This window comes from Scomber japonicus, chromosome 11 (assembly GCF_027409825.1).
Source record: "Scomber japonicus isolate fScoJap1 chromosome 11, fScoJap1.pri, whole genome shotgun sequence".
NCBI lineage: Eukaryota > Metazoa > Chordata > Actinopteri > Scombriformes > Scombridae > Scomber > Scomber japonicus.
Window position 1 is genome coordinate 33,436,641 of NC_070588.1, and position 22,682 is coordinate 33,459,322.

Genomic DNA, 22,682 nt, shown 5'->3' on the forward strand with positions numbered 1-22,682 from the left:
TCTTCCTCCAAGCTGTGGCGGTCTGTCTTTTTACAGTAGTATAAAGTATAAATACAGCCGACTTGGTCCTTTTTAAACGGGGGGGGGGGGGGGGGGGGGGTTGCTGTTACAAGCTACCTGCTTGTAACAGCAACCGGAGGAGCGGGAGGAGGGGCTACTTTACGCTACGGACACGACCAGTGACCTCCACTCTCTCTCTGACGAGACGTCACATTAAAAAAAAAAAAACCCCTGCTCATACCGCAGGAACGGTGTGACGGAAAATTCTAGTGGTTTTGAAACTGTGACTTTTTCATACCGTGGTATACCTTGAAACCGGTAACCGGCCCATGCCTAATCCTCTAATATATTCTCTCAAAATGGATTAAAAGCAGAAATTTGATGCTGGGTCCACAAAAAAAGAATGTGTGCAAGTTATTCATACATTTATTTTCACATTTTAACCCCTTTTAAATATGACTAATCCATGTGGACACAAACAATGTCAATGACCCGACCATCAAATCATTTATAATAGTCATTATAGGAACCATGAACAAAATTTCATGGCAGTTGTTGAGACATTTCAGTCTGGAACAAAGTGGTATAGTGATTGTGAGACCAACAGTAACCAACAGCTGCAGCTATCCAAAGAAATCTGGTTATTAGGTGGTGGAAAGGACTTTGCTTTATAATCTGGAGCCCCTTTAAAACGTTCAGGAACATTTCCCGCATGGGGTCATGTGGGACTAGGAGCACGGTTGGGTATTCCGGGAAATCTGTACTACTAAGTTCCCATGTCAAGACAAGGCTGGTTCAGTTTAGTTCAGTAAAGTATATCTATCTCATCTGCTCACAGTTACACAGTGTGATACCTTCATGACCTTCTTCAATGCCAAAATTGAAAATATCCACCAGACACTGACTGCTACTAAAAACTCTCCATCCTCTCTGCACTCTTGGCCTACATCTTCCTCTAGCACCAGTTTCATACTGCCAACTGTCTCTGAAATAAGTGGTCTCATTCATAAATCCAAGCCATCTACCTGCCAGTTAGACCCACTACCTACCCACCTGGTCAAAAGCTGCCTACCTGCCCTGTCCGCGTTAATAACTGACATCATTCATTCCTCACTGACTTCTGGTGTTGTTCCATCATCACTAAAGACTGCTGCAATAACACCAACACTCAAGAAACCTGGCGCCGATCCTAATGACTTGAACAACTTCCGTCCCATCTCTAACTTGCCATTTCTCTCCAAAATACTAGAAAGAACTTCCAAATTCCTGGGTGGGGCTTGAGTTTGACTCGATGCTGATTGGGTATATCCAAAGCGGGATGTTACATCAACAGAAAGCGCCAAAATAACAAAGATTATGCTGCGATTATCCTACTCTGCAATAGAGACATAACGGCCCAGAAGACCGAGTGAAAGGACGTTCCTGTAAAGTTCCCACCTCCTAGATAAATTGTTCATGCAACTCTCTGGTTACAAACTTCATCACATCTTTATTTAGTCCACTTATCTACCTATTTCTTCTATCTGAATATGTAACTCTTGCATAGATTTAAACACCTGAAAGAGCCTAATCAAACTGGATGTTCTTCATGAGTTCTACACATCCTGTAAATGATGGGATTTCTGTGATGATTCCTTATCACTTCTGCACTTTTAAATGCTTCCGAATGTGAAGTTCCACCTCAAAATCTTGAAAGCCATTCATAGGACCCATTTGTGAGACCGATACACCAACATTAGCAAAATAAACAATGACTCATGAGCTAGATCTTGTCTCTATGTTGTTTGAGCTATGTTGTATGGCCAGTAGAATCAAGTATTTTCCTTTCATGACACATGAAGCCTTGAGTGGTATTTCCATACAGTGTGAAAGGTCTGTGCTGAATGTTGAGCAGTTTAACACCACAGAAATGCCATTAGAGAAGTGTAAAGGGAGAGTTTTTGACATGCTGTTAGCAGAAAAGCTGGCTAAGCCTCATAATAGTCTCTCCAAGTGCCTTATTACCAGGCAACATGTGGTGATTTACATGACAGAGTTTTTCTTGTTGTTGCTTTCTCAGATTCACTTGCCAAGCAGCCTCCACCCACTATTGTTCTGTGGTGGGAGTAAGACAGTGCAGGGTGGTCAGGCAGAGGTTTAGATAGCCAGACCACCCAGACTTTACATTTGACCTCACCTCACCCCCACCACCCCCATCTTCAGACAGATGAGATCCAAATGTCAGAGCTCACTAACATTAGGATTGAATTAACAGAGTGACAGAATGGAACCCTCTGCTTCAAACCGGAAGTAATCATTGAATGTGATGCTGATATCAAAGCGTATGATAGCTACTGTTTATTTATCACATTTCACACAGGCTGCTCCACTTTAATGAAAATCAGATAAGAGCCAAAAAGCAGAGGAAACTAAACTGCACCTGAAATATATTTAAAATGTATAAAGGTGAACGTTCTCTGCTCCTCTCTGGATGTAAAAGCTGGAAATCTGCCTCACTAAAAACATGAGCCCTGCACTTTAGAACATGTACTCAGGAGTAGGCATGGGATGATAACCGTGTTCAAGGTATATCGCGATATGAAAAAGCCACGATAACCGAAACCGCCAAATGTTCTGTCCTACCGTTCCTAAGGTATGAGCTGTTTGTCTGGTCAAAGACAGAAAGTGCTGGTCAGAAATCCCTCAGGTGGTGCAGCTGCAGTGTAGAGTATCATGACCCCTCACACTGTCATTACAGTGTATATTCAGGTTAAATTAACTTGTCTGTCTTTATTTTTCTTCCTTTTAGGAACATTTTAGAGCTGTAATCGCAATACTGCCATACCATGAAACCGTGATATTTTTGCTTATGGTTATCATACTGCTAGAATCTCATACCGGCCAATGCCTACTCAGGAGGTTAACGCAGTAAAGGAATATTCCTTTTTGAGCTACTAAAAGAAATGTTATTTTGAAAACCAAAATAAAAGCAGACAACAAATGTCAACTGTGTGACTGAAACAATCTGCTCAGATTGTTGGTTGGATGATGAAGTAATCGTCTTGTGAATGGCAAAGTTCACGTTTCTCCTTTTCTGACATTTTACAGACAAATTGAATCTGAGGAATAATAAAAACTGATCATGGATATTTTGGTCAGTATGGCTCTAGTTAAGTCTAGCGGGGCAGTTTTTACACTAAATATTACACAGTGTAAAAGTGTGACTAATATTGGATTTTTGATGCCAATGTCCATGTTGTCTTTCAGGAAGCTGTGTAGCTGAGGCCTACACAGCAGCTCAATATTTTACTGTGTCTTGACTCTTTTCTCATGCAAGGTGAATGTTTTACTTGTTAAGATTGTTTTTATTTTTTCAGTCAGTGGATGTGATCTTTGGCCTCCTCTACTGTGGAAAACCCAGTTTATATATGAGCTTTAAGAGCTTTCCATTTTTGACATGGCTGTTAATTGATTTAATCAAGAGCTATTTAAATACTGGACTTATTTGAGCTGTTTTATCTGCTTGTTTGCTTGTGTACACTGGTACTCACTTCACAAAAGAAGTTCCTAACAGACAGAATAGAGTTGTTTGAATTGAACTGAACTGAATTGATACTGATGTAATAAAAAGTGGATAACAGTAGCTGATAATCATTTACGGACAGACAACACAGCACACTAATGTGTGAATGTTTTACATGTAGAGACAGAAACTGCAACATGAACAGCCATGTTGGAAATGAAACAGGGAGGTGTGGCACTACTGTGGAACTGGTGGGAACATGAAATCACTCTTTTAGACAAACTGGTTCAGTGAGCGTAACTGTTTTTTTGGGGTCAAACTAGAGCTGGCTGATGTGAATATTCAATTAATATACATTTCAATCAGTTAAGCTAATTTATTGGCCAACTAAAACAGCTAGCCTATGCATACCATGTAATTAGTCACATGGCAGCAATGATTGTTAAGAGTTAATGAGTAAAATTTGTGATGCAATTTTTTTTATGCAAATAATGTCACACCATAAGACACAAACCATTGACCACCATTGATGATGTCAGATACAGAGCTTTTTATCTAAACATCCAAAAAGCAGAACTCACAAACCACTTCAGTGATGTTAGTGTAGCTTCCTGGTTGAGAATGGTCCTCTTCATCATTACCATGTCCAAATTATTGCCCGTCCAAAATACACTGTCGCCTATAAAGTTGGAATACTTTTGTTTTCAGACACAATCCTCTGTTTATTCCTATTTAAATCTTCATTGTGATATGTTTGGAAGAGATTGATTAATAACGTTTTGAGAAGTTATATACTTTATCTGTCAAGAATTAATCAAATTGTCACAATCATTTCATGGAAAGAAGTAAAAAATATTTTATTCCAACTTTATGGGCGAAAGTGTATATGTTATAGTATCACTCCATATGATGCCTTTTTATGGACACAATGTATTTGGTCAGAACCTGCTTTTTCAAATATTTATAATTTATTTGGAAATAATCTCTTATTATTAAGGTCTCACACACACCGGACAGTCACATCATATGACATTTTTAATGTGTGGATCCAACAACTGTGGTATTATCACATTATCAGTTTTAATAGTATGTGATACATGGACAGTATTGTGTTATTGGTCATATCATATCAGTGGTGGGAAGTAACTGATGTTTTAGTCACAATAGCTTTCATATACAAGCTCCACTAGTACTGAGAAGTGTGATTTTGAGGTCTTGTATGATGCTCACATGAGAAGACAGAGCAGATACAGGGTGAATACCAACAACAGAACTAATCCTTATTGATTTTGTCTCCTGACAGAAGAGGCCACCAACACAAGGTCACAATGTTCATTATTCACCTCGCGTCTGACATTCAGAGTGCTTGAGACAGCAACAAATAAAACCGACAGACTACATTATATCAAACTGGGGGGGGAAAATCCATCAGCAGTGTCTTATATCGTTTATGGTTTCTATATTTGTCCAATCAGCTGGAACAAAGAGATTAAAACTCCTCACTGAAGCGAGGTGAAATTATAAAATCCCTGCAAAACTGTCCGCATCATTAAAATCACCACAACTGAGTGTGTGCTGCTGTAGCTGTGTGTCAGTAGTAAACTATCATCAGCCTCTTCCTCTCCATGCAGTGTGTTGTCCCCTGAGCTGACACTGTTATGAATTATGAATTCAAATAAAAAGCCTGGTGTTTCTCAAACTGTGTTCTACTGACCCATATCTGCAGCCCGCAGTTTTTTTAACCCCTCTTTTTATTGTCGTCATATTTAAATTGCAGACAGTAGTTTGAATATCTAACTGCAGTTGGTTATGTGTGCAGTATATATAGAGGTGGAATCATTGATGAAAAGTTAAGATAAACATGTTGTGTTGGATGTCAGTCTTCATCCGCTTTGTTTGGCCCTGTGGTGGAGATCTTTGGGGAAAACATGGACCCAATTCACAGCTACAAGTGGACCCCTGTGTATTTGTTTGTTAGAGACTCGTTTCACTCATCACTACAAAGCACATTTTTTCACTTATTTCAAGTGATATCTATCCATGCTGATTGGTTTATTTTGGTTGTGAGATACTATATATGTCTTCATCCTAAAATAATAGAGTTGAATGGAGATCAGTTTGCGATGCTTCCAGCATGGTAAACATTACTTTACAAATCAATAGAAAGTGTCTCTGTATGGGAACTACTACTTCTACTGAAGTAATAGCTCCTGTGAAAACTGAAACACTTACTAGAGAATTAAATGTGTATTAATCCACCACTGAAAATAGTCCCCAACAAATGCACTATTTTTTCCTGTTTGAGTAATGTTTGTGAAAATTTACAGCTGTCTTAGGAGATGATTTAGTCTTTTTTGAAAATCAAAAAAGATGATGATTTGTTTTTAAAGATGATGTAAGTCTTCATTTTCCATTTACAGTGTGTGTTGTGTAGTTGTATTCATTTTAAGTAGTAAAATAATAATATGTATATAGTGATACCAGAAACTTTTCAATTACACATTTTAGTGCGCTTAATATATGATTCTGGTTCACTCCACATGAACCTCAGTCAGTTGTCAAAACTACCACTAAAAATGACTTTTCAAATTTAAAAAGTAATGAAATGAACTGACTTGTAAATACTTTCCACATAATTTAGCAGTGTGGTAATGATCCTAGAAACCATCACTAGCATCACATCAATAAGGGATTTAATTGGTATGAATAAATAAACTGATATCTGTGAACATTAATCTGACATCTGTATTTATGAGACAGAGAGCAAAACTCAACATAAAATAATTTGTTATTCTGTTTATAAAGCTTTTCTATCTCTCCTGTTGGTCTGATTCTGTGTTTTAAGATCCAAACTCCAAAGAGGAAGCTGGAGGATTAGTTATATAGAAGTCTTTAAATACATGCATATTTATGCAAATCCATTTTATAACAACATTTATTGCTTAGTTTATGTAAATTTGTAGCAAGTTGAAAACTTATAAGCAGAAAACTGGAAAACATTCCAAATAAAAAGTGAGTTCAGAGCATGATCAACATCAACAAGATACATTTCAAAAGGCAAGAAGACAGAGACTCTGGATGTTTGATGGTGTTTCACACACTGTCTTAAATAATAAATGACAAGCAAAGAAAAACTTAGATTTATTAAATGTGTTATATAATTGAATATTTTTGTGTCTTTCAGATCATGGGAGGCTGTTGACATCCAACTTTGCCACCAGTTAAAGGAAACCCATTAGCATAGCCTGAAGACACAGGTTGCTGGACAGTGACGGGTCCAACCATGGCCGCCCATCGAATCAGAGCCACGACCAACAACAATGCTTCACTCCCTCGCTGCAAATCTGAGGGGACACTCATCGATCTTAGCGAAGGAGTGTCGGAAGCTACCCTCAATGATGTCAAAGGTCAGCTTCTCAAACTAAAGAACGAAAGGAAAAACAAATCAATGGAATTCGAACCGGGCGATTAAAAGAATGTATAATGATGACGCCCTTGCAAGCATTGCAGTTCTTTTGTTATTCTTATTAACTTTGCACATTTAGGCCTTAGAAATATATGCTCCAATCTTGTTTTAATTCTTCAATATTTTTTGCAAGAAAACTGCTTTGCATACATAGAAAAATCAAGAATAGATATTGAGACCATATCATCCACCTCTACCTCATGTTGTTTTTTTTCTAGTGCCTTCTCCCAGTGCCTTACGACTGGATGCTACCGCCTCCATTGGCACTGCCAGGGAAGTCATTGCTATTAAGGACTATTGCCCATCCAGCTTCACCACCTTGAAGTTCTCTAAAGGGGACCGCCTCTACGTTCTGGACTCATCAGGAGGAGAGTGGTGGTATGCCCACAACAACACAGAGATGGGTTACATTCCTGCAGCCTATGTGCAGCCCATCAACTACAGAGACTCGTCCTTCAGTGATAGCGGGATGATTGACACTGTGGGAGACTGTAATGAGGAGGCAGCCAAAGAAATGGACCTTCTAGGAGAGTGGGCAGGGGTGATTTTGAAACCAACCACGTTCCAAAATGGAAATCCTTTTACAACAACCCATACCTCTACAAACCCTTTCCTAAATGGGGGAACTCAGAGCTCACTTGATCAGAACAGTAATGAGAAAGCAGTTGACCTCCTTCTGTTTGACACACTCACTCCATCAGTGCCCAACTCCACCAGCAACACTGCCGACATCAATGGTTTTGGCAGTGGCATTTTTAACCTGAACCCTATTAGTCCCACTGTAGGGGTGGGGCAAACGCTGCGCAGGGACAACCCCTTTTTTAGAAGCAAAAGGTCCTACAGTTTATCTGAGCTGTCCATCCTGCAGGCTCAAACTGACGCCCCTCAGGCCTCCACAGGTTTCTTCGGCGGCCTTAAAGCACCGGCGCCAGAGCAGTTCCAGAGCAGGGAGGATTTCCGGACTGCGTGGCTCACTCACCGCAAGCTTGCCAGGTCCTGCCATGACTTGGACTCACTGGGTCAGAACCCAGGCTGGGGCCAAACACAGCCCGTGGAGACCAACATTGTCTGCCGGCTTGACAGCTCAGGAGGCGCTGTCCAACTTCCAGACACCAACATCAGCATCCACATACCCGAAGGCCATGTAGCTCCAGGGGACACCCAGCAGATCTCAATTAAAGCCCTGCTAGACCCACCGCTAGAGCTGAACAACGACCGCTGCACCACAGTCAGCCCTGTGGTGGAGATCAAACTCAGCAACATGGAGACTAAAACTACCATTACCTTGGAGATGAAAGTGTCGGTTGTTGTAAAAATGGAGAACAGGCAGACCACTGAAGTCTTGTGTGTCAGGAGTGATTGTAAAGAGGGACCATATACCCCTATTCCTCAGGCGTACATGTACGGGGACACAGTCCAGGTGTGCCTGGATAACCTGGAACCATGCATGTATGTGTGTGTTGTGGCACAGTCCCAGTCCCTATCTCCAGACTCCACAGTTTGGGATCATGTGGTTAAAAAGATAACCCTTGGAGTATATGGTCCCAAACATATCCACCCCTCCTTCAAAACAGTTGTGGCCATGTTTGGACATGACTGTGCCCCAAAGACACTATTGGTGAGCGAGGCAGGCAAACAGGCTCAGTCTGCGCCACCAGTAGCGCTGCAGCTTTGGGGTAAACATCAGTTTGTCTTGTCCAAACCGCAGGATGTTCGTGTTGGGGTTTACTCCAACATGGCCAACTACGAAGTAAAGGCTAGTGAACAGGCCAGAGTGGTCCGGGGATTCCAGATCAAACTAGGCAAAGTGAGTAGGCTCGTCTACAACATTGCCTCACGCAACACTGATGATGTTTCCGATTTCACCATAAGAATCCAGGTCAAAGATGACCAAGATGTTATACTGGCCCAGTTTTGTGTCCAGACACCAACTCCACCACCCAAAGCAGGCCCCAAAACATCAGTGCAGCGGCGCTTCTTGAAGAAGAAGGAAGTGGGCAAGATTGTCTTGTCTCCTCTTGCCATTGCCACCAAATACCCTGTTTTCCAGGACAGGAGAATTAATAACCTGAAGTTTGGAAAACTAATTAAAACTGTCATCCGACAAACAAAAAATCAGTACTTGCTGGAGTACAAAAAAGGAGACTTTGTAGCTCTGTTGAGTGAGGAGAAGATCAAGCTGAAGGGCCAGTTGTGGACAAAAGAATGGTACATTGGATATTATCAGGGCAGAATGGGACTTGTCCATGCAAAGAATGTGCTAGTGGTTGGCAAAGTTAAGCCCATCTACTTCAGCGGGCCTGATCTTACAACTTCATTGTTACTGGAGCAGACACTGAAGCCCTGCAAGTTCCTCACATACATCTACGCCTCTGTAAGAACTATTTTGATGGAGAACATCGGCAACTGGCGAGCGTTCGCCGATGCCCTTGGATATGTCAACCTGCCCCTGACGCACTTCTGCCGATCGGAGCTCGACAGTGAACCTGAGAGGGTTGCATCGGTGCTGGAGAGGCTGAAGGAGGACTGCAACAACGCAGAGAGCAAAGAGCGGAAGTCCTTCCAGAAAGAACTCCTGACAGTAAGTTACAGCTTTGGCATCCTCCTCTGTTCCAGTGACTTTGCATATTCTTCTAATCACTGATTTGAGAAAATGCAAATTGTACTTCCCTGTTTAGAGTCTCTGTTGCATGTGTGTTTGTCCTTCATATTTGCAATTAAATGAGTGTGTTTCTGTCTGGTTCCTCCCTGTAGGAGATTTCTCTCTCAGAGCACAATTGTGCCTTTCTCTTGTTATCTTCTCACAGCTGCCTTAGGCTTTAGGCTTTAGGCTGTGGTCCAGTCAGTTAATTCCGCAGGCAGAACAGTCAATAACTGCTGTGTAGGCATCAGAGTGTTGTGAGGACCTGAGGAGCAGTGGAGAGCAGCAGAATACTTTGTTCACATATGAACGTTTGTTGCTTGAGTTTAGGAATTAGTGTGCAGTGCGTATACAAAATGCTGATCTTATAAAACCAATTGATTGCTCAGGCTGCTCTAATAATTTTCTATCTTTATGTGCATATGAATCAGAGTCCACAGGGATAAAACAACACAGTAAAACAGCTCAATGAATCAGACCCTTAGTGTTGTGTTAACAGTATAAAGTAATAGAAATGGTACTACAGGCAACCTTAGAGCAGCAATATTACTGTGAATAAATGCCTTAAAAACAAATACAATGGGTAATTGTCATGTATAGATCACCAGTAAACTCACAGTGCAACCTTTTTGCTCCGTCAATGGTAGAACTGTGTACTTTTCCTAGAAACATTTTGCTGCAATGTGGAGATGTGTTCACAGTTACACAAAAGTCCTGTACATACTTCAATCTTCTCTCTTTTCAGTATATTCAGCTTTTCTTCAAAGACAAAATGCTGAGCTGTAAATGTGCAAACCGACTCTGTCTGGCACCTCGTAGTGCATCTCCAATCATGGAAATGTGGATTTCCATTGTCGCCTCAGGCAGTACAGATTCTCATCCTGAGACACTGAAACACACTGAGCAGTCACATCGTATTTAGTGTGACTTTTAGTGTTAATGGCTGGATGCCCTATAAACCGTAGCATTTTCATTTTTACAGTTTTTAGTTTATGTATTTGCGCCTGTTTAGAATACTACACCCTTTAGAGGTGTAGTATTGCCTTTAGTGGCATTAAGCTTCCCTTGTGCCTTTCTTCTGTTTCTACACTTGGTTTCTCTCTCAGTATTCTACTGAGAGTCTCTGTCAGAGGTCATACAGCTGAAGTAACATTGAGCAGAAACACTGTAATTTATGCAGGGCTGTAAACACTAGTTAGAACCATTTATAGACAGAGAAACTGCAGTATGGAAAAGAACATAATAAAAGGTGGTGACTGAAAATATGCCCCTTTGGGGATACAGTACTTTACAATCCATTTCTGAATATAGGTTGGCACTGTGTTTTCTGTTTCTTCTGTCAGAATTACACCTAAATTACTGGTTACTGTGGGGACAATCAAAGCACGCAGCAATCCAGCAAATTTGAAATTACGAAGGCTCTTTGTTTAACCAGCACAAATATGCTGTTTATGCCATTTGCAAACATACAGTGTTTGGTTTTTGTCCCTTGAAAAAGTGGATTTGGTTGTGTGTGTGGGCTTCAGAGTAGCTGAGTGTCAGATGAAATCCTTTTTCTTCTTCCACTTCTCTTGCAAATGAACTATTTTCTATTTCAGAGGAGACAATTTCTTATAATTTGCCAGTGTGTCATTTTAACATGGACGGAAGTGTATTTTTAGAAGAAACCGAACCAAATCAAAAGCACTGTGGTCATACCAGAGAGCTGCCTTTGTGCTCCAATGTCTGGATCTGTACATGTCTGCTTTGATTGTTCATGGAGAAAGAGATCATCAGCACTCTATAAATTCATAGTGTATTATTACAAATATACATTTTTGTATGCCTTGTCCTCAGTTAGGCTATTCATTTAACTTCTTCTCAGGTGAGTCTGTATATTTAGATATGATAACATTAAGAATGTGCAGAACATCCAACTATTTTAATAATAGCCACATATGGCTCATATAAACCAGTGGACGAGTGTGTGGTGCAACTACAGATGGGTGACAAATTAAAGGAAACCAAACTATTGCTTAAAGGTTCATGTAGCTGCAGGTTTTCATTCCAACCAAGCAGGAGCACACCAGGCTTGATTCATTGAATCAGCTGATCTCAGTCTTCAGAGACAGTTGATTGGTTGAATCATGAGTGCCCTTGATTGGTTGGAACAAAAAACCTGCAAGCACACGACCCTCTATGGAATAGTTTAGACATGTCTTATGCTATAATGTGTTGGGACATCACATGCTGCCAGAACAGCTGCAGTGCTTCTGGGCATCCAATCCTTGTTACATTCACCAATGTAACAGAACAGGAGAACCTAAGATTGATAATATCCATCTGTTCATTAGTGTAACTTTTTGGTTCAGAACAAACATCTCAACATACATCAAAATATTTCAAGTTACTGCCTAGCTGTACAGTCATGACATCCGTACATCAGCACAGAAATGTCTCCACACTCAGGTATTTTGAACATTTACAGCACAGAGGATGAATTCTAAATATTTTAATGACCCTCTGACCTTTCCTCTAGTGTCACCATTAGGCCACACTTTCCACTTCTACACAAGAGATGTCATACTCAACTCATTTACCATCAGGGTCAACTTTTGAACTTATAGATATTTAAACATTGAACATCTGACAGAATCTGCATTTTTCCTGTTTTTGTACCTGTAACATTTGAAACAGTCAGAGTTGTTAAATTGTTTGCTTATAAGTGTATTACGTGACTTTATTTGCTACTGGGGGGCAGTGGGAACTGAAAGTTGCTAACTCCTAGCGGCTAATGTTGCTCAGCAGGTGTAGTATTGATTCTGAACAGTTCTGAAAAAGTGTGTGGAACCAAAAAGTCAAGTGATAATTATCTGTGAGTTCAACACTAGCAACACCTTTTACATACACATACACATGTGATCAATAAAAAGAATTGATCATAGCCACAGTCCTTTCGACAACCTTCCCCTTGCTTTGCTGCATGAGGTCTCACTTTAAACAGTTTTAAAATGAGGAGCACCTCAGCAGTGAAGGTTGAGATTGATCAGCTACCCAATGTGCTGGTGTTTCTCCCAGTAAAAACTAATCTGTTGGTAGGCTGAGCAGAAGGGAACAGAGTGCACCTCCAATCTCAAATATCTGATCAGGTTTTTGCATCAAATTTGCACAGCTGACATGTCATTACACTGCATGGTCTGACTTCTGGATTTCCTTCTACTTGTCCATAATTTCATTGAGGATGATGATTTACAAGTATTAACACTCTAGTGGTAGTTTTCTACAAGGTTCTGGATGTAAGGTCAGAATTAACCATCAGAAATGTTCTCTGTGCAGAATGATGCTGGTTAGAAGATGGACTTCCAGTAGATTTCTGTTAAGTGACCAGGAGCCAGGACTAACACCACACTGGTGGACATTAGAAAATGTGTTGAGGACGGACAGGGATCTTCCCCGGAATTTCTCTGGGATGAAATTGATTTAATACATTATTTCTTTATTCATTTGAAATTAGCACTGGGACTGGGCAATATGGGCGCAATCAAATATCACAATATTTTTGACCAAATACGTCGATATCAATATGTCGTCAATATTGTAGGGATGACTATGGTGCTTTTACAAAATATTTACACAATGAGATTTTTGATAAATAATCATCAGTAATGTGGATAAAGCAGGAAAAGACACTTATTCCATATCATGATATTACGATATCCAAAATCTATAACATATCACAATATCGATATATATCAATTAATCTCCCAGCTAACTAGTATTGATCTTCTCATGCTGTTGCTATAGTAACTATCACTCGCTGGCAGGATGTTGCGCTGGTTAAAAAAAATACAGTTTGAGTTTATTAGCTCAAACATACATGTGGACCATTTCATTATATTGAGAGCACAACACTTTTCTGTTATAATCTAAGCTTTAAACACAGACATAGTTTGTACATGGACAGTATCGTGATGAATATAGTCGTTATATTGGCTCTCACAGCTCAGGTCATAGGTCAGAAATGAACATTGTGATTAATAGTGGATGAGTTGCAGGTGGTTAAATTTTCCTCATCACTTAAGAGGAAAATATGAATTGAAGCTGCAGTCTGTTGCTGCTCAGCTTAATTTTTCATCCGACATGAATTATTGACGTAAACTAACAAATAGGAATACTTTGACATCTACACACACTAATAGCAATTATCTCTACAGCTATACAAGAGACACTGCTGGATAAATTGGAGCAGTCAGCATGTTACAGTCTTTCCAGACAGCATGAAAACATTCACAATTCCAGAAAGCGGCATCTCTAATCTGTTAAAGTAAATCCTTAAAAAAAAAACACACACATCAGCAGCAGTGATTTCGGTAGGGCCTAGGCCAACGCTCCCTTACTTTACAAAGTAAAGAAACAACATTTTAATTTAGGGATGGTTACATTTGTTTTTCAGCGTGGTTCCGGGATGGACCGCTGGAGTTACATAACATTGTCTGATGTGAGTGTGGTAGGTTTGTGGAGAGGTAGTATGATGTTGTTGTTGTTGTCAGCGGATGATGGAATGGATCCAGGTTGTGTGTGATGAATCGCATGCCTGCAGATGTTTCCTGTCTCATTGTTCACAAACTAAACAGAAGCTCCAGTTGGGGACCTGCAGGCGCCTCCTTGTCCTTCCCATAATATCTCCTTGACCCAAACCCCTTCTGCACATAGGACCAGTCACACACTCTTAAAGTGTATGCAGGTGAATTCTGTTAGTATGACAGGAGATGATTTGTAGTCATCCATTATTCATATTGATCATAATTAACTATTAATCAAGCATTCATTTCATTTTAGTGCATAAATAAGGATGTGAGAAATGAGTTTTGTGCTCTGATGGTAAATATGAAGCCGGTTAGCTTAGCTTAGCATAAAGACTGGAAACAGAGGGACACTGTTAGCCTCGCCCTGGCCTACCATCACCTCATATTATCAGCTTCATATTTAATAGACAGAGAGACATGTTGAACTGCTCCTTTTAAAGCACAATTGTATTTCTTCACAGGCTGTTAGATTTAGACAAAATGCAATATAATCTAAATGAGTTAATGTCTCTTCTTTCTTTTTTAAGGCTCTTTAGGTTGTTTTGCTTTTATTGTATAGTAGCTGTTGGACAGTGTACAACGAGCAATAAAGGTCATAATGTAAAATACAATCATTGTTCATTCTTGGGGAGCGTTTTCCATTTAAATATGTAATTTCATTGCTGTTAAAGCATGACTGGTAGTCCTCATTTGTGTAATGTGATAACATTACTCATGAATGGATAATTCTGGACGAGTCTTAACAGACTCTCACCCTCTGTGTGTCTCTCTCAGGCTGCTGCAGATATTTCTGTAGATATAAAGGAGAAATTAAAAAATCCAAAACAAGAAGTAATCCTCTCTCTCTCTCTCTCTCTCTCTCTCTCTCTCTCTCTCTCTCTCTCTCTCTCTCTCTCTCTCTCTCTCTCTCTCTCTCTCTCTGTCTGTCTGTCTGTCTGTCTGTCTGTCTCTCTCTCTCTTACACTCTGTGTGTGTGTGTGTGTGTCTGATCATGTCCTCTCTCCTCATTGTGTTGTAGCACGTTCATGTTTTATAGTAAAGTAGAACACTATCAGCTGTTTGCTAACTACAGTTTGTCATTAAGAAGTTGCTGAGTAAGCAAGCCTGTAAAAACCTCTATGGATGGATTGATTGAGATCTGATTTCAAATAACCATAAATATATCCTATACAATATTACCACCAACTTCAATTCAGAAATCTAATAAAGTATGTCATCTCAACAGTTTTACAAAAATGTTCAGTCTCCATTTGTCAATATAAAGCAACAAATTCTCAATTTCATGTCTTTAAAGTACATTCTGGTCACGTCTTCTCTCTCAGTATTTATTGATAACCTCATTTCATTTCAAAGTCAGTCTACAGGAACTTTTTTCACTGGCAGTAAATATTTTAAAAGATATTTTAAAGCAATGATGTCATTGATTAATATCTCCACTGATCTATAAGACACATGATCAATGGGCCGTCTATAAATATACCAGAACCAGCCTCACACATCATATGAATGAACCCTAACCATGTTCATCTGATGGTTACCATGGTTATTATTTTAATGTAGTGTGCTAGCATTCTAACGTTTGCTAATTAGCAGTAACAGTAAACAAAAATACAGCTGTGGCTCATCATTAGTTTTGTAGTTTGATTGGTTCAGTGATATATTGATACATTTTGACTTGATGGTGATGCTGTATGAAAGTTAAGGGAACACACTGTATGCTAATAAATAATCCAGACTGATACTAGCATCCCTAGAGCTAACCTGCTAGCATGGCTACAACCAGGGATGGGAATTAATAAGATATTATTCATATCGATGCCATTATTGATTCTTTATAGATTCCCTCATCAATTCCTGATCAGTTCCTGATCAGTGTGTAAAAAAGTTGGCCGACACAGGTTTCAGTGACAACTAGGGCTGGCTATCGTTTAAAAAGTTATGATACCAGTACTGATCCTAGTACCCTTAAAGTCATACTGATACCAACTGAGTACTTCATTACATACCCATCATTCTTTATTTGGTGTAACAGGAGTGTAGTGTAGACACAGATGGGTTGTAGCTGCTGTGACAGTGGGCCAATCACATGTCGCATTAAAGCCAAGAACGCCTGTGTTGATTGGCTGTGAGCAAGTCCATACAAATAGTCATATTGTAATGTGTTCATTGGATAATATATCTTTTGAAAAAGTCTTTATTGTGTGTATTGTCTTTGTAAATAGAGCCTGAAAATGAACACTTGACACCAGACTCATTGATTCACTTTCTTTCCCACATGACGTGAAACAGACTGAATCCCACTGTGAGCTTCTCTCAATCCCTCCCATCCAAGTGAAGAAAGAGAAGCACCAGGGGAAACCCTCATCCTCCTCGTCCTCCTCCCTCTCTTCACCCTTGATCTTCCTCTTCTTGCTGTAGACAGTGAACAGACTACAGATTCCATAAAAAAAATCTTCAACCAGGAGACCACAGAGGTGGAACTTTGTCTTTGTATCTCGGCGCTAAAAGGGGAATTTTCATTTTCAAAGCTCTCGCTGGGCTCGGCAGTGAAGCATCCGGCCCTTCTGAATTATTTGCAGTGAGATCAGAGTGGCAGATAGAAGCCTGAGAATAATAACAACATCCTATTTCTGGAGGAGGACTTTGAGAGCTGCACAGCAGAGGAGAGGCCACCAAGGCCCATTATGTGCGATTAGCTTTCTGCTTTGCCATTTTTGTACACAGATCTACTGTTTTTTTCCTCCTTCCTCTTTTTTTTTTTTCGTTCACTTCCCCCCCCCCCTCCCTCCTCCTCCTTCAATGATTGGGTGTGGCAAGCTGCTGCTTTTGGAATAACTGCCTGAACAACAGATCAGTCACTCAGGAGATTTGGCCTTGTTTGGGAATGTGCGAGTCCTTTCAGTTTAACAAGAATGAGAGAATAAGAAGAATTTCGACGAAGGGTTAAATGTCAAAACCTGCAATCTGTAATATCTTCCAGCATCCCCAGGTGTCATATTTTGAGATTGAGGTTCACTTATGAAAAAAAAGGTAAATAGACAAGAAAGAAGTGGCTTCATAGGAAAAGTGGGGGAAATAACTGGAATGAAACTGTGACACTAAGATGAGGCGGAGAGAGAGGCTGCAAATGGGAGAGGTGGAGGAAGTCAGACGGAAAATGAAGATGGGATAGAAAAATAATAAAGAGAAGATTGAAGCGGAGAGATTGAGTGTCAGCTTTGTAGCAGAGAGAGAGAGAGGAAAAACAGACGAGAAAGAGAAAGACGACGATGACGGAAGAAACAAAGTAATTTATCAGAAAAACCTCAATGCTGCTCATAACCGCACTTTAGTTTTCTTCTAATGAGAAAAGAGATGGACTATGCGTGTGTGTTGTTTCTGTGTGTGTGTGTTTGTGTCTGTGTACATGTCTGAATCGCTTGCTTCAATCCCACATCAACGTTATCTCTGAAAATATGTCTGCAGGAATTTTCTTCTCGTTTTGACAAGCAGATGATTTATGCAGCGGGGGAGGGGGGGCTGTGGGGCTTCAGCGCACTGATTGCTGAGCTGGTGAAACAAACTCTATGGCATTTAACTAAAGCACACACATACACACACACACAGATTCCCATAACCCAGTCTGTAGATCAGCTGACATTTAAGAAAAACACTGCACAGCATTTCATATTCCTCCACAGTCTGACTATGTTGTTGCAGTGTGTAGCAGACAGTGTGTGTGTGTAGCTGTGTGTCCAGTACACTGTAATTATTTAATAAATGCTTTACAACACGCCATCAAAGAATTTACAGCACAACGTTTCCAACCGCTGTGACACACCAGAAAAAAAAAAGATGAAAGTTCAGCTTCACAAGAAATTAAAGCTGTGAGCAGAGAGCTGGACGGACCTCATCACGTCATAAAAACAGACACACGTTTAACACACACTGTGCTGTCATTAAATGTTATCTGCTGCTCTCCTGCTCTCGAGTGTGAGGGTTAGTGTCGCCATGACAACTTAGCAAATTCCATCCTCTAATGAAGTCAATGAGTTGTGGTTAAAAGGTCTGGAAATGCTAGTAAGTGAGTGAGTAAGTGTTCTTTTTATTGTCAGTCATGTTTTTTTAACCCTTTGAGGACTTTAATAAGCAGCTTTACACTGCATGCATTATAGACTGAGATTGATGACATGTATCAAACTTGTCTTAACAATTTACCATGTCAGTGGTGTTATATCTGTTCCAGGACACATTTGATCATATCAATACATCACCGATATTTATCATTAATATAAATCATTAATCAGGAAGTTGTCCACTAATCGGAAGATCGTTAGTTTGATTCCTGGCTCTTCCAATCCACATGTTGATGTATCCATGGGCAACATATTTTACCCTGAATGCTCCTGATGGCTGCACCAACGGTGTATGAATGTGTGTGAACGGGTTAATGTGACATGTAGTGTAAAAGGTGGTCAAAACACTAGAAAAGTGCTATAAGTACAGTCCATTAACCATTTAATATCTGTATGAATGAGTTATATACCAGGGATGCTGATAGGACACCCTTGTTCAGTGGTAGTTCTAGCTTATTTTAGAGGGGAATTTTTTTTTCACCATAATTCCACCTATAAGTAACACAATGACAGAATGTATGATTATTGTGGTCATGGGTGAGCATGACCACGTGTATGGAAAAACAAACAAATACACAAACACTGTGCTGTGCAACAATAATAAACTACTCTAACTGTTCTGAATACACACCAGCAGTGTTTGTATCACACATATTATTCACTATATCAGCTATTCTTTCATTTTAAATAGAAATAGTGTCTCTTACATGGTGTTGCATTATGGGATGGTTGTAGCCAGCGTGTTGCTAGGCTAGCTAGTTTCTTCATGCTTATTTACAGTGTGTCAGTCACTGTTAATAATGTTTGTGACGGGCTCATATAACATGTTTTACTGCTGCTGACACATCGAAATCGCCTCACATGGTCGACTGTAGAGACAAAGCATTGGGTCGAATCATCTATCCGTGGATACATTGTAACCATGGAAACAGAAAAGCACCTGGATAACTTTTCTTACAGAAGAAAAAGGTTAAGTTTGATGTATTTATGAGGCAAAATCTGCATTCATAAAGGTCATCTGAGTGGATTTATGGAGGTTTATGCTTGAAAGCTATGCAGACACTGGAATTCAAAGGGTTAATAAACTTGAATCATTGTCAGTATTTGTTAACACCCATATAAGCTCATAAAACCTCCCACGTTCATGATGTTCGTGTGGAGGATTCAGGTTCACATTAGAGCTGCAGTTAGTTGGGATCTAGAGGAAGACTGAATAGACTGAAGCAGGGAGTGATCTGAAGAATTATTGATTAATTCACTCACATCCACTCTGTGTATTAGTGATGGAGAGGTTTAGTGGCAGTGATGTCTTCTCTAAGTCTCGGCACACTTCCAGCACCGGCCTACAAGAATATGTTAACCAAGTTCTCTTAGCAGACAGGCTCAGACAGGAAACACCACACCTACCTCTGAGAGCTCATTTCATTCTCATAATTAAAACCTTTCAGACAAATGAAAAAGGTGGCAGAACAAAGCAGGACAATATCTCAGACTCTGCAGATCTTACTGATGGTTAATTATAAAGAATACAAAGTGCCATATCGGAGGGTGCAAAGATAGCCCTCAATTTGAATAGTAGAGCTTAAAAGGATTTATGGCTCAATGACGTGATGCAATCTAGTGTCCAGTTGGTGTATTTAAACAAAAAAATCTGATTATATACAGGACAATAAATGTGAACTAAAATGTGGAATAACCCACTATTGGAGTAAAAGAAAATGATTTGTCAGAAAACATAGTTTTTAGGTGATGTATTGACAAAATTTAAATGAAGAAATACTCTTTATACTATTTATCATTCTTATAGATAATATATTAGAAGATTATGGAAAAAAATGTCTAAGTGGTGTAACCATAAAAACTTTGTACCAAATAATTCAACTCTTTATTACATTTAATCTGGAGAATCATGGAGATCAGGAAACATTTACTATAATGACTTTACTAAGTCATTATTAGTATAAGTCCACTTAAATACACTGTAGGTGATAAAATATTTAATATTTATCATTCTTTTGTGGTTACACCATTTGACATTTTCAGGAGCATTCAGTCTTACTTTTGGTAAAAAATGGTGCAAATGTCATTTCAAATGACATAAAACCAACAAAAATACTAAATGTACATTTTAACAAACCTGATGCTGCTTTAAAAACTAATTTTTTAACATATTTTTAAATTTGATCCTTATTTGTCACTGACCCATATCTTTAGGTCCTGATTCCAGAAAAGAGCTCTAATTGTTGCTATGGACACCAGCTTAATGTTGATTCAGTATCTAAATATTTGCCTGACACTGTCAATCAAAGTAGAAATGATGTTGGAATAGAGGAAGCATCACATACACACCCAGCAGCGCTCTCTCCACAGAATGACTTAAAGCCACTGTTAGACAGGAAATGGGCTCCTTTATTTTGACAGGGATTTCCTATGGTTTTTTAGTGAGGAAACAGGTGTTGTTCAGAGGCTTATCTGCCTACATACAAACAAATACTCTGTGTGTCTCCATCACAAGCAGAGAGGAAATCAAACTCTACTTCACTTCAGTTGAATTTGAATTTTCTTTTTCTTTGAGAGTCATTTGGTGGCGTTCCTAAAGTCAACAGTGTGTGATTGGCCCACAGCCAGAGTTGCTATCCCATCCTCCGGTTCTTGTCTCAGAGTGAGAGAAAGGCTGCCGGAGCATGACATCGAAATTCCAACCCCCCAGCCCCCCCTCCACCCTCTTCCCCCACCCCTTCCCCTTCATATCCTGTCGTTCCACACATTCCTGCACATGGAACCCAAGGCCCAAACTGGAGCTTTAAATTCACCTTCGCTCTGTTGAGTCTGCAAATCAGAAGCTGTGTCAGAGAGGGCCAGACCCTCTGTGGGGTTTGTAAAACTGAGATTACTTTTGGAAAGTGGATAAACTTTTGTAAAGTAAAGACATATTTGGAGAGTTTTTTAATAGTGGGCTCTTCCTTCTATCTGCTTCTCACTTCTTCAAATGGCTATTTAAGAGTTAAGACTTAGTGTTAGGGGTTTTGAAGATTAGGATGAGCTTTGGGTTAGTCATGGAGCTGTGGTGTGGTGGTTCAGTTTCTTCTCTGTCCCACAGTCCAGACTTAAAAGTGTGTGTGGGGGGGGGGGGAGGGGGGCACAGCCTTTGATTTTTGCTTTTTGGTTGACTTGGATGAAGAAATACAATGAGCTGAGTCAGTATAATAAAGTCACTATACAGTTAGGTCCATTCATATTTGGACACTGACCTGTTCAATTTACAGCTGGGTTTAAAGTGCCAACCCTAACTCTCTTAACTTTACTTTGAGGGTATCCACATCCAAATTGGAGAAAGGGTTTAGGAATTACAGTTCTTTTATATGTACCACCCTCTTTTTGAGGGGACCATAAACAATTGGACAACTGATTTAAAAGCTGTTTCGTGGACAGATGTGGACAATTTTTTTGTTATTTCATCATCAATTAAACAGGTAAAATATCTGGAGACTCAGCAACACAAAAAGGGTTAGATATACTGTCTGCTCACATTCAACAAAAGGTCATTGGACAACACTTCACAGTAACAGATGGACAATGACCCAAAACATACTGTGAAGGCAACCCAGGAGTTTCCTAAAGCAAAGAAGTGGAATATTATGTAATGGATGAGTCAGTCACCTGATCTCAACCCCATCGTAAATGTAAATGTGATATTATATAAATATCCATTAGTGCTCATGCTTTTGTATTTGCATGTGGAACATTTGTATTTGCAAATCTCCTCTGACGTTTAGCAGCAGCAGCAGACTGAGTCTCCAGTCTCTGTGCAGAGTTGATTGGTTGCAGGGGCTGATGGGAGGAGCCATACAACAGGAGACATATTAGTACATTGCATTTCTCTCTCTCTCTTTTTATATTTGGTCTCGCTAGGAATAAAGTTTGAAGATGAAGATGTTGTTTGACAGTTTAAACTTTGATCCACTGTAAGAGAGCTGATTACCATTCATTATATAACCCTGACCTCTTCTCTGACGCCCCCTTTAGGACAAACCTGCAACTAAAACATCACCAGCAGGATTTCACTTCATTCTAACTAAACACTCTATCGCTGTAGGAGGCGTCTTCCTCCTCTCCTCATCCTCACTTCAGATGTGACATAAATCCTGAGCACTGCTGCTGCTGAAGCAACACGAGGCTCTTATTTCTATTTAAACCAGAAAGCATCTGAAAAATGCAGAAAGCTGAGATTTGCAGGGGGTGAAGGGGGGGTTGGGGTTAGGGTTGGAGAGGCAGGCTTTGGAAAATTACAGAGGATCAAGTCAGTGGAACGAAACCTGTAGATGTACATTTATTAGTCTCTTTGTAGTGTTTAGTTTTAGTCAAATTTGACTGAACTCTGCTCAGTTTCATC

At 39.8% G+C, this 22,682-nt stretch overlaps 1 protein-coding gene across 1 annotated transcript in view; it reads left to right on the forward strand.

Annotated features, from left to right (window-relative positions):
- The first annotated feature begins 6,785 nt into the window (after positions 1 to 6,785).
- The window catches only part of LOC128367743 (SH3 domain-binding protein 4), a 20,991-nt gene continuing 5,094 nt past the window's right edge, over positions 6,786 to 22,682 (forward strand). Inside the window, exons 1-2 of the mRNA XM_053328369.1 lie at positions 6,786 to 6,909; positions 7,187 to 9,549. Of these exons, the coding sequence (XP_053184344.1) occupies positions 6,786 to 6,909; positions 7,187 to 9,549 (2,487 nt within the window). The remainder of the gene's footprint in view (positions 6,910 to 7,186; positions 9,550 to 22,682) is intronic.